This window comes from Drosophila bipectinata, chromosome 2L (genome assembly GCF_030179905.1).
Source record: "Drosophila bipectinata strain 14024-0381.07 chromosome 2L, DbipHiC1v2, whole genome shotgun sequence".
NCBI classification, from domain to species: domain Eukaryota; kingdom Metazoa; phylum Arthropoda; class Insecta; order Diptera; family Drosophilidae; genus Drosophila; species Drosophila bipectinata.
Genome location: NC_091736.1, coordinates 21,322,883 through 21,335,961, shown reverse-complemented (window position 1 = coordinate 21,335,961; position 13,079 = coordinate 21,322,883). Strand labels below are relative to the sequence as shown.

The window sequence follows — 13,079 nt, the reverse complement described above, 5'->3', positions numbered from 1 at the left end:
TCTGTCCGTCTGTCCGTCTGTCTGTCTGTCCGTCTGTCTGTTTCTACGCAAACTAGTCTCTCAGTTTTAAAGCTATCGTCTTGAAACTTTGCACACACCCTTCTTTCCTTTGCACGCAGTATATAAGTCGGAACGGCCCGGATCGGCCGACTATATCCTATAGCTGCCATATAACTGATTGATCGGAAATGGTATAACTTTGGTATTTTTAGAGTTAGAGAGTTCAAATTTTAGGTGAGAGCTATTTTTGGCAAAATAATACCACATGCCAAATTTCATAAGGATCGGCCGACTATATCCTATAGCTGTCATATAACTGAACGATCGGAAATGACCCAACTTTCGTGTTTTTGAGATAGAAAGCTGGAATTTAGTACAGACTCTATTTTTGGTCAGTTGATCCAACCTACCAAATTTCATTAGGATCGGCCGACTATATCCTATAGCTGCCATATAACTGAACGATCGGAAATGGTATTTGGTAGAAATATCAACTTTCGTATTTTTGAAGATAGAAGTTTGGGACTTTTTTTAGATTTTGTATTGTAATAAATTGGAGTATATATTCCTATTCCCATAAGGATCGGCCAACTATATCCGATGTTTGCGATATATATCCGGTTTTAACTGCAAGGGTATATAAACTTCGGCTCCGCCCGAAGTTAGCTTTCCTTTCTTGTTTTTTGATAAAAAACTAGCCCCTTTCGGCTGAATGCGCGGCCACAGTCTGTGGAGGTAGGCAGAGGCGGGGAGAATGCCAAATAAGTGAGTAAATACATAACCTGATGGAATTGGGCCAACTGCAGCGAAAGTGTGGTTGCTTGGGCGTGGTCATCTCATTTTTTAGCTCCCCCCCCCCCCACAAAAGGGAGGTCTTTGTGCACATAAAAAATAAGAAGTCGCTGGGAGGTTTCGTTGTTATGACAACGTGGCACAACTTTTGCTGTCGAATTATTATTCATAGTTTCCCAAAACAGTTCTCTCAGCGAAATTTTTAATTAAAAAAATAATATTTCAAAAGTATTTGGATCTGTTGATTCACTGCGGTTCCATCCGAGCAAATAGAATTTGAGATAGCAACTCCATTACGTCGTTCAATATTTAATCAGAAGCCGTCAGACGAACCCCGAACAAGGCTCTAACCCGCTTAAGCTCCCTTACGCCAAAATGCATTAGGCTGCATAAATATCTGCTGACACGCCCGAATATCCTGTCCGGTTTGGCCCAAAGCAGGATTCTTCTTCAGTTCACACACAAAAAGCGAAGGGGGAACGGATATGGCAGGAAAGGATCTTAGTTCTTGTAGGAATAGACTACGCTAGTGGGAGTTCCTAAATACAGTCTGCTTCATGGGGTATTTTGATTTATGCCTCGGTTTCGGAATAGTCTTTATGCTGATGGCTGAGTCGAAGAGCGAAAAGTGAACAGAGTGAGGATATCGAACGGATATGGCTGCTTTCTGCTCTGATGGCAAACCCCTTTTTTCGATAACTGAAAAAAACAGGGAACATAATCTTCAAGGTACTATCGAGATGAAATGGAGCCGGAAGAGACAAAAATGAAGAAAAAGAAGAAAAAAGCTGGCGAAGGTCGAAATTCTGTGCATACTACTAGCTGAATGGATAGTACCTATTAACAAAGATTATTAAGTTATCAACTATGATAGTAAAGGTATCAACTATTTTTACTTGTAAACATAGTTGGTACCAGTCGAAGCAAGTATATGAATGACAGGTTTGAATTTCAAATGGATTTGTATAAGACTTAGGAATTCTTCAGATTATTTTTTTAAATTTTTCGTCTCAAGGAAAGAGTTATTTATTTGACAGTTCGAATAACGATTGGATCCTTCTTAGATGAACAAAATATTTAAACTAACATTTTTTTCGTATTAAACAAATATTATTGTGCCTCTAAAATGCTTAAATAAGCATATCTGCTCCTTCGACTTAACATGAATGAAATGGCCTCTGGGCGCCGCTCTCTAACTTTTTACTGCCTGCACTCGCACTGCACATGGAAGACTGCCTCGGAAGGAGCAGTTTTATTATCCCAGACCCATGTTTTCATGTGCCAATGATAATACTTGGACTTTTAGCGTGGCTTGAGTTTGAGATTCCGAGTTTATGGAAATTTTCTTTTTGAAATGTTTACTCTCGCGTGCATGGAAATGTCGTTAGAATTGATGTCTGCGCCAAATAGAATTCCATTTGGTTTAGTGACTTTTCCGAGCTCTCATTACGTGGAGCCCTCTGCCGCGAGGCTTGACTCTAATTAAAGTTTCTCTGCGCAATTTGCCGAGGAATTATGAACAAAGCCCATTTGGGAGCCCCGCCACGTAATTTGCCTATAAAACTGTTGTCTATTTAATTTCAAACATTTGTTTTGCCAAATTTGTGGAGAGGCATGTCCCTGTAACTGGCATTGAAAACTTTATTTTAAGCGGAAGTGCGGAAGGCTTTGACTTGTTTTACAGGTACAACTTTATAACTGTGTCAAAATTTCGACTATCTATTTGGTAAGTATATATTGGGTATATGACATTATTATTTTATCAATAGAAACTCATTTCAGATACGGAAATCCCTGCTGCTGGTTAAATGAACCAAACCATTATCCGCAGCAATAAATTATTTATTTTTTGTGACAAATTAGTCGATCTCGCAACAGATATCTGTTGTTGGGTCATAGATAGCCTAGCATTAGGGAATAATTAATTATGCGTCTATATAATATTTATTTCCATTATTTGGAATAGTTTCTGACTGTTGACCTACCGTTATTTTAAGCCGGGCTATGGCCGGGGATTCCAGGGACTCCAGAATGGCAGTCGCGCTGTTGTAGTTACCCACCAGAAGGCAGTACTGGGCCACCCCGCTCCAGAGTTCCACGGTTCGGCTGCGCTGCTCGATGCCGCCGCTCTAAATGGGAAAAGGACAATGTAGCCGGCAGGATGAAAGATTTATTTGATTACGGAAGTTAGTTAGACGTAGGGTGAAGGAAAGGAGGGATGTAGGAAGGATAGGAATGCGCCGCCCCAGAGAGGAGGCGGCTGAGAGGGAGAATCGGACATGGCTGGACCCACGTGACTTGGCTAAAGTTTTAACGAGTCGCTTACACGGCCAACTGGCAAACTGTCAATGAGACAGTTACGAACAGCATAAATTATAAGCCTTCTTGTGAGCCTGCCTGCTTGCCGCTTGCGTACAGTGGTGGTTCTGACAAGAGTTCTCATATGCTTGTAATCAAAATAAGATGCCGGAAGTATCTGAGGATATATTTTTGTACAGACTTCCTGTGCGTATGAGCAATTATGTTATATTGAAAGTTGGAGGCCCTTTCACCTCAAAAATATATCTGGAATTGGCCTCTATTTTTTTAACCTCCACTGTAGGCGCCAGGACCTCGCTGGACGTGCTCTTTCTGCATATTCCACATGCATGGGAATTTTAATTCAATCCGCCGGGTCTAAAGACTCGTGCGCTACGTTTAACTTGACCCGGTCCAAACGGAGAGGAGTGGAGTAGAGGGGAGGGGAGGAGCGAGGGAGTGGGGTGCGGCAGTGACCCCGAGATGGTTATGAGATCCTCCTCACCTGCAGTATCTCATTGCAGACAAACAGACGCAGACGTGCCGACCAATCCAGGTAGGTCTCCAGGTTGCACGTCTTCTTTGGATCCTGGGCTCCTGGCGGTCCGCCCGACGAGGATGGTTGGTCCCATTTCTTCTGCATTAAAAAATGAAACAGCCCAGAGATGTTGTTGAAATGAGTTGGCCAGCGGAGCGGATGGAAGCGTTGAAAGTGGGGGTGTTCTGTGTGCGGTGTTCGAGGGGGAGCATTGTTAATGAAGCTGCTTGTCGTCATTTTAATTGCATGTCCTTGTGAGTTTTGTGTGCCTGCATGTATGTGAGTGTGTGCTGTGAATCTGGGCGAGGGTGTGTATGTGACTGTTCATGTGAGAGAGGGCTCACTGTAATTTATGCAAAAGTGCAGATTGTTCTTATGGCGAATGTTGACTTTTTCAGGGAGGGGAATTTGCAACTGAGCGAGCGTTTAACCTGAATGATTTAATTTAATTTATCCTAAATTAATCTGGCTTTCTGGGGGCGTGCCTGGGTAGGCCAAAAGTAATTACAGAACCAAAATGCTTTGAGTTCATGGTTTAAGGAGACTTTTTGGAATAAGTTATGTTTGCGGTGATTCTTAATAGAATTGACAACAAAGTTTCGATTAGTCTTAGAGCTTAAACTAATTATTTGTAAGCTAGCTCAAATATGTTGTAATTTCGTACGACATTATTGACTTTTCAAAGCGGTATGCATAATCCCCTCTCTGCTTAATGTTTTCATAAAAGCCAGTTTGGAGCTCATCTAGAAATTCATTGTTTTGGCCTAATTATTATGCAACTGACAAAAGAGCCTAATGGGAAAATCCACAAAGAGTGATACCTTAATCGAATAAGCAAAGGATATTGTATTAAAATAATATGAATCAAATTGCTTATTCCAATTATAATAGTTTATTCAATTAAAGTTTAATCACAACGTATATATTTTGTTTTGACGAATAAGAAAATTATTTCAAAAATCTTGAAAAGTTTTAAAAATTTTTTAAGTTCTTGAAGGTACACACGTAAACATTTTTGCATATTTTAAATACCAAAAAAGCACATTTTAACTGACACTGCACCTGGTGATGCTTACCTGCTTGTCGAGCAGAATCATGCTGCTGCACTGGAGGAACTCCTCTCCACCGATGTGCTTGGCCAGTTTTTTCTCCAGCCGGCATACTATTTGTGCGTACTGCGTGGCCGTCGGACAATTGAGTGGAGTGTCGCCTACAGACTGGGGTGAAGAGTTGGGAAAATGAGAAAATTGAGAAAACGCGACAGTTTCCCAAGCAGGGGATTAGTCAGATTGCTCTTATAATGGCTAGGGTTGAAGGCTTGACTGTTTTCGAGCCGACAATAAAAAGGTTTTGGCTAAGAATTACAATTTGTTATAAATCTTTCAGATGATATAAACTAGCAGAAATATTTGTTAAATTTGAATATTACTTATGTGTTTTTAAAAATGGTGAAACTTATTCTTTACAAAGAAGATATTTTTAAAGATTATCCACCTGTTTGTTAAAGACTATTTTTATATAAATTTACAATTTTTTTTCGATATTTGTTGAGCATATGTTCCTACTTGATGGACTCAAGCGAACCTCTGTCACTTTTTCCTAGATAGTGGGCTCTAATCCCTACTTTGGCAGCTCGGATCCAGGTGCCTCGGGTGGCAACCACTCACCTTGTCATTGGTCTGGCAGGCTCGGAGGTCCGCCTCGTGTCTCTCTAAATCAGTCAAACGTTTTAGTAAGGCACTCAGTGTTTGGGAGACAACGGCTTCCAAATGCGAATTGGAACATCTGCGAACGGGTTTGAGATGTAGGTTGATTGGAGGCAATTTAGCTAAGCTAGGACAGGGGTAAGTGGCCTTTCCCGGCTCGTTTCTCCTCACCTGGCAACGATATGTTTGACATGGCTCATCATCCGCTCATCCCGGTAGTCGTAGGGGAACTTGGTGGCCCACTCGGACAGCAGGGCAACTAATGATTCTAAGCATTCGCTTTCAGGTACCGAGTCCAGGAGTTTGGCCAAAAGTTCGTGGGGTCGCAGGAACAGGCGGGACGTCAGTAAAAACGAGAATACAAATTCCTGAAAATGAAAGAATTTTGAATAGAGACAATTGTAGAATCGGAACTGCCAATGGAAAATATGATAATTTTTCAGGTGTCCTTGGATAAATTTTGCTCCTTAATTCTCTCTTATATTTCCCATTTCAATTCAAAATATAGTTCCCATAATATTTCCCTTTCAAAGTTCAGCATTTCGTAGCTAGTCAAATATCAAATTAAAAAACTTATCGTGTCCTTCAAGCAATGATTAGGTCTCTAGGGTTGAACGATGTCAGACATTTTGTAAGTAATTGTGATCCTGTTCTTTAGTTTGTTTTTTGGGTTTCTGCCACTTATCCTCTGCCAAGGGCATCTCACATTCCCCCATCAAATTAGCGCTAATCTCTGGATTTGTTTGCAACGAATTAATTATTTTTGCACTTGCTGCTTGTGGCCACCAGGATGGTTAGCCACACACACACACACTTGCACAACAGATGGTCGTTGTTTCCTGCCTTTTAGTCCTTTGTTTCATGTGGCCCTTGGAACTTGTGTCCTGGGCACAGGACTCCGACGTTTGCCGCCTCTTGGTTTGTGGTTCTTGGCTCGTGCCAGCAATTCTGTTGGCAAATGTTCAAGTCTTCAAGTGTTTGCGACTAAGTAGGAACTGATTTGTATTCCATTTGGCGTCTGCCGTAGGGCAGTGGCCTATGAATGCGATTAGGGGTGAGCTGATTTGGACCTTCTGGTGGGTTGCCCTTGCAGTGATAGGGCTTTAAAAGGACACAGAGTTTTAAAAGAGCATTCAGCAGGGTATTTTCCTTATCGTTTAATTTCATTGTTGCTTTAAGAATAATAAGTATTTAGTTGGAAGAAATTCTTTCCTAGCCACATAGCATATAGATTATATAATTATATAATTTAATTTTAATTAATTATTATTAATACCAGTAACATACCTTATCTAAGTCGATGGCATTTTTGGGCAAAAGCGATTCAATCAGGGAGTCCAGTGGCCCAGAAACTACTTTACCATTTATGTATAAAATGCCTCCGGACCCCAATACTGAGCTCTGAAAAAATTTAGGAAAATATTTAATATTAAAAGAGTTCTCTATTGAAACAACTAACCAAAATCAAAACCAATTTGTCTAATTAAATCTGTCTGGAACCGGTTTTAATTACCGCAAGAGCTTACCTCGAAATTAATATCACATTGGCTGCGTTTGTGTGGATTTTTGGGCACATCATACTGAACAGTGTCATCCTTTCTCGATCCAACCGACTTTATAGTGCCAAGCTGTGGGATAAACACTCCAATTGTATAAAAAAGGTGCAACACATGTTGACTTAAATTTTGGAAATATTTGGATATGCGTAGCTTTTTATGGTCTTTTTAAGTAGCAGAAACTTCTTAAACATTATGACTGGCATACGTAATGTACATATGGATTTATTGTGAAACCCAGTGCGTACTGGGTACAATATCTTTAAATCCATACATATTTTTTTTTTATCATATTTAAGAATTAAAAATAAAACTTTAATTTCTAAAAAGAATCATTAAAGTTTTACTTTAATTTATTAATATTCTGTTAACGTTATCGCTTCTAATATGTATGTTATATAGGTCATGTTATATATGTATAGGTAAAGTTTCCATTGAACTATAAGGTCATTGGCATAGAATTAGACCACATTAATTTTTCATATTTAACATATTCGTTTTATATATTCGAAACATTTTTAAAGTTATGTTCAAATGCATTAAAAGTGCACATTAAGTTTCCATTTAATTAAGAAGTGGGGAATGAATTTCACTCTTTAGTTAGAAAAAAGTTGCTAAAAACTAAATTTTATTAAATTTAATTCCAACAAAAGGATTCTTGCTTTGTTTGGCCTAAAAAAATTCAATTGAGGACCGGATTTTTGGCACTCACCTCGATTTGCTGAAACCCCATTTCCAGGTCGTGGGCACTCAACTGCTCGGCGCTGTGCCGTCGTCTGTAGCGAATGCCACCGCTCCCGAGGAGCGCCGACTCCGCTGCCAAATGTCCCGGGTCCAGCGAGAATATTCCGCCATCGGTGGGAAGGGGATGCACTCCTGGCCCGCCTTCTGGGTCCGTTTCTAAACCTCCTGCCATTTGGTCACTTTCGGGAAAGCAATCATCCGCAGACTCGCTGTCGGAGCTGCTGCCGCTGCTAATTTGACAGCGCCGACGGTGGTGCCGACGGTGGTGGTGTTGGCGACATTTGTCGCGATCGCGCTGCCCGCGCGACTTCTGCAGCACGGTCTGGCGGCAGCGCGTCCCGCAGGCGATGGCAGATATCTTACTGGCATAAAAGTACATCGCCATGTGTCACGTTCGTTTCGCCGCTTTTGACGCGGTCATGTGTGTGTTGTGCGCTGGGTGAGTTGGGGCTGATTGGGACTTAGTGGAGGTGCGTGGAAGGCCGGCTGGGAGATTGGGAGCTACGGATTTTCGCTGGGAGGGCCTTCTGTGTGGCTCCGCCTGCTTAATGCATGGCCACGCAGCGGGCAGGTGGCTGGGTGGCTCTCCTCATGGCCGGGCACGTCCAATCAAACGTCAATTACGAGAAGGATTAGAAGGTGACTGCAGAGAAAAAAATAAGGGAGGCATTTCATAATATGAATGAGGAAATAGAGTCCAGGGATTGATAAGTAATCGAAAAGATATCCTTTTTTTTAGGTTTTTGGATTATAAAAAAAAGTGAAAACTATATTTTAAACGTAATTTTTATTTAAAGAAATGGATTGTGTGCGATTGACCATATATGCACTCTGGAGTCTAGAATCTAGATGCTTTACCAAATACCAAAAGAAAAGAATCAGACGAAATCGTCTTAAAAATTGGAAAATATTTTGAAAAATGGTTATGTTAATTAAAATTTAAAAATTGTTCATTAACTTAAATACTTTTACAATAACTGTACCATTTTGGGCAGTGTAATAATTGCATTAACCGAAGAACTTCCGACCTTTCAGACCGGATACGCTTCAACCTCGTTCCGGGCTTTTCCCGATTTTCCAATTTCTACACTCTACATAGGCGGCTTATGGTTCTACCATCTGCTTGGAAAATCAAAAAATGGAAAACCAAACTGCGATGGGGCCAATCCCAAATGAAAACTGCGACGCTTCATGGCTCACTGGCTCACGCGGCGTCAACAAGTCAACGTTGCGGTCAATAGCAGCACATTACTCATACGCCGCGTGGTCCGGGCAGGCAACCAGGCAGAGGCTTAAATCACAGAGTGTCTGGCGCTTGCCACGCGTATATATCTGTGTTAGGTTATGGTTAGGGTTATTATCCCTTTGGGGCCACTTGCGACTCATCAGCCCATAGACATGTGCGGACCATCAATAAGGGCGTAACCGAAAAGGGGGGCGGCAGTTTCGGGATTGGCCCCGACACGGGTCGATGGCAGTCATTAAATCACTGCAGATGCGTTAAGGGCCGAGCCAACAAAAAATCAAAGCTGATGTATGGATCGGTTCAAGGTTATCAATGAACCAACATTTTGGCTAGGCCTTGTCGGGATATCTTATTCACACTGCCGTGAAAGAAAAACTTGGGGTTAATCTGTGACTTTTTGGGGAAATTTGAAATTTTGATTGGATATTGAGAGAAAAGAATCTCTTGAAATTAAGAATAAACGGTACATATATAAAGAACAACTTGTCAATATTGTATACAATAATACAAAATATATAAATTAAAAAAATTTATATATATAATTAAAAATTGTATATCAATGCATCAAAGGGCTTTTGGTGAAAGGAAAATAAGAATTAAATCAAACACAAACAGGAAACGCCTGAAGAAATCCCTCCACGTTCATTTTTTTGTGCGGACCACTCAAGGGCTTTCAGGGAAGAACTGGAGGCGGTGGCAGTTGGCATTAATGGGGATTAACCTTCCATAAAAGATAACGACACTGCACGGCGGGCACCTGTACAATGTATGCGGATGAAATCTACATCTCATATTAAATATGCAGGCACATGAATCGGAAGAAGCGTGCGTGATGGATAAAGGGAATTTCATATGGGAGACGCCTCTTTGCACCTGACCGACTGAATATGGAAATGAGAGCGGAAATCGAATTTCTATTAGGTTAATGCTCGCTCCGGGCCTTAAGGTGGCCCTTTGTCAGACGAAAGTTCAACAGTTGCGGATGAAAGCAGGTTCGGAGTAATTGACGCCACTGCCAGGCTCCAAAAATTGAACCAATACTTATCTTGACAGTCCTGCCTTCTGTTGCGTCACTCGTAAATTGCCAATTAAGTCGGAGGACCTTCGAGGGGAAAGCGTGTTCTTTTACCATGATTGTTGTTTTAGGTTCATTTTAGGTTTGTTCCTTACACAACCGGAGTATGCATAGCAAATCATGTTTAGGTACTAGCTGCACCCGTTCATATATAATCTCATTTTACGACATAGCTAAATCGGCTTTTAAAGAGTTTATACGGTATTGTATATCTTTTCCAATCCAGATGGCGTGTCCTTTTGTTAAGGAATCGCCAACAGAGTGCTGGATTCTGAAGCTCAAGAAACTGCATAATCTGGTCAGCAATCGTAGAGGAAACAGAAACGGACGTATGATTCCGAAAAATGCTCAGACAAGAATCGGTACAAGGATATACGAGTGTGGCCGAAAACCAGGATGTGTGTGGTGGGGCAGAGGCTCTGCTCAGCATATTTACATTGTGTTTTCCTACATTTCGAGAGCCTCAGAACATTACCATGCTCAAGTGAGCGCAACAAAGGCGGAACACACACAAAACTTATGAAATATATTCGGGCCAACTTGTACACACTTAACTACAAGTTATGTCGGCCACGCCTTCTACGCCGGAGCCACCCCTCGTCGGAAATATAGACAAAGAACGAAATGGAATAAATCTTCGGGCATTTTTTGTCGGGCTCGGTCCGGGGCTTATTATAATTCCAATCATGTCGTTAGACTGCAGATCCGAATCTATGCAGATGGCTGGCGAATGAAGTATTTTCAATTTTAATATTGACAACGCTGGGTTGTTGGCCCTCATTTCCTTTTTGGCCAAGTAACCCAGCAACAAGGATTTCAGGGAGGAAGGAGGAGCAGTAAAATATCAATATGGCTGACACATTTTATTTCGTTTCGATGCCCATTACCGATGTCCTTGCCTACAATTTTGTGCTCGAGATCCCAAAAATAAAGGGAACGAAATGCCGATGAAAAAATCAATCAATTACGTTGAAGCCGATAAAATTATTCCGAGAAGGCCCTAAGAATACGTCTGCCCCGCAAAATGAATACTAAATGAGGGTAAGTTCCTCTAGAGCATCCACTCCGACCAGAAACCGCCATATCTTAAAACAAGCACTTGTTTTCACAAATTTATACCACAATTTTACCACAGTCTTATGCCGGCGCTCTGGCACGGACATAAAAATTCCTTCGGGCTGCACTTTCTTGTCCTTTTGCACTTGATCCTTCTGGCCCGAGGGCGAGTTCAATTATTAATAACTTAATTAGAAGAAATGCGGATGGAAGCAAAGGATTCAATTGCTTGCGGTTCCTCGCCAAGGAATGTTTAGTGGCATTTCATTTCTGAAGCTGCTAGTTAGTCTGTCAAATAGCATCGGAAACATTATTTGGAATATTTGCAGCTTGATTCGAATATTTGAGTATCCATCCGGGATATCTGGCATATTTTGGTCCATCCTCCAAGTCAGTTTTGGGCCTCGGGGTGGTGGGGGCCGGAACCACATTTCCTCGCCCCAAGGAGCAGCTGCTGCAAGTGTCCTCGAATCTATTAGCATAAAACTGATAAAAATAAACTGACGTCGTTGTCGTTGTCAACAAGCAGCTCGCTGGAGTGGGGGTGCCAACAACAAGATATCCGACAAACAAACAAAAACAATCAGCTAACAGCAAACTGGCAACAAATTTCCGCTGTTAGTCGAGCAGGGACTACAAAGGATAACCGCAGAGTGGCGTGAATTTGAGCCGAAAAGTTTCGCTTTAAAGCTTCTTCTTGCCGAGCTGGTCTTTGATTAAAAATTCCCTGCCCTCATTACTTTTTGCTTGAAACGCAGGCCCTGTTCCATTTTTAATAATTTGTTTTTCCATTTTCCATTAACGATTGATTTGATCGGCTTGCATTCTGTTTACTTTCACTTTGCTCGTTTTGTTTTATGCAGTTTTGTTCGCTTTTTCTGTACTACTGGGGATTTAAAATCAATTACGTTGTTGTTTTTTCTACTCCGTGTTGATATTTATTGGCAAACGCTATTTGCAGTGGTGGCTGTCATGGGTATTTACAAAAAGTCATTGATTTTTCACTTTTATCACTTTATTGCATTGAGTCCAATACTTTTTTTCCGACGTTCTTTTATCTATTTACTGCCGATTGGCGATTAAAACGGTCTAGTAATGTGTCGAATGTTTAATAAGCTTTTCGAATCAAGGGATTAATTTAATGCAATTTTCTGGCACTAGATGGAAATATAATATTTGATGTGAAAATTACACAACTTCATTGGCAATGGAACTGCAATAATCGTATTCGGCACTCCCCACACTTTAAAAGCAAATTCACAAAAAAAATCTGTATTGTTGACCGTTCAAGCGTTTAAATGGCTTCCGTTTTCTTCGCAATCAGCGAACTTGGCCAGAATTATTTACATTAGATTTAATTAGCATTTTTCACGCTTTTGTCTGCAGACAAGGGCTGCCAACGGCGCTAATAAAAGTCCTTCAAATTACACCGACATTGTCTCTGGACTTGTTAACTCAGCGCCACGCCAGTTGTAAGGTCTTAACGAAGCCAAAGTTAAAAAGCACTTTGCACTTGATTTTCTTCCTCCTGTCGCCTTTTCCGCCCGGCTGACGATTTCCTCTAGGACCAGCTTAAAAGTACAAAATTCTAAATAGAACGGAGAGAAAATAAAATGAGGAGCGGCCAGAAAACTGTCAACGCCACGGTTCTGTGTGTCATAAAGTGGCACGAGAGAAGACCAAAATTAAATTACTTTGACTTTCGATGTGGTCGTAAAAAATGCATTTGGGTCAGGCCCCGAATCGTGAGGGATGTCAGTCCCGGCCAAGAGGTCATTAGGGGAAGCCCAAAATTAATGCAATGCCAGATACACGGAGCCCGTTTAATGACTTTTGGATTGTTTTATCAGATAATTTATTACGATCGCCGGATAGACCAGGCCACCGCAATAAACCTAAGCCATGCAAATTTCGGCTCCAATTTTTCGATTTTTATCTGCTCTCTACATTTTTATAGCCGCTGTAAAGTGAAAGCCAAAAGACAAAAGGGAATCAAGAAAATCGGCTCAGAGTCTCAAAGTATTCTGGCATCATCATCAATCTTTCCGGCAAAATGTTGGCAACTGCA

The 13,079-nt window shown here is 41.2% G+C and overlaps 1 protein-coding gene across 6 annotated transcripts in view; it reads right to left on the bottom strand.

The window, feature by feature from the left end:
* Positions 1-13,079, bottom strand: part of LOC108121129 (ras-GEF domain-containing family member 1B-B) — a 43,487-nt gene that overhangs the window by 15,289 nt on the left and 15,119 nt on the right. For 3 of the 6 annotated variants that reach the window (XM_070276880.1, XM_017235064.3, XM_070276881.1), the window contains 8 exons: positions 7,603-8,277; positions 6,861-6,962; positions 6,622-6,735; positions 5,506-5,702; positions 5,296-5,413; positions 4,705-4,845; positions 3,596-3,727; positions 2,778-2,921 (listed from right to left, as the gene is read on the bottom strand). In XM_070276880.1, the coding sequence (XP_070132981.1) occupies positions 2,778-2,921; positions 3,596-3,727; positions 4,705-4,845; positions 5,296-5,413; positions 5,506-5,702; positions 6,622-6,735; positions 6,861-6,962; positions 7,603-8,019 (1,365 nt within the window). In that variant the 5' untranslated portion in view covers positions 8,020-8,277. Of the gene's footprint in view, positions 1-2,777; positions 2,922-3,595; positions 3,728-3,840; positions 3,898-3,953; positions 3,972-4,704; positions 4,846-5,295; positions 5,414-5,505; positions 5,703-6,621; positions 6,736-6,860; positions 6,963-7,602; positions 8,278-13,079 lie in introns of those variants that run through there. The other 3 variants (XM_070276882.1, XM_017235066.3, XM_017235067.3) reach the window with 3 other exon arrangements.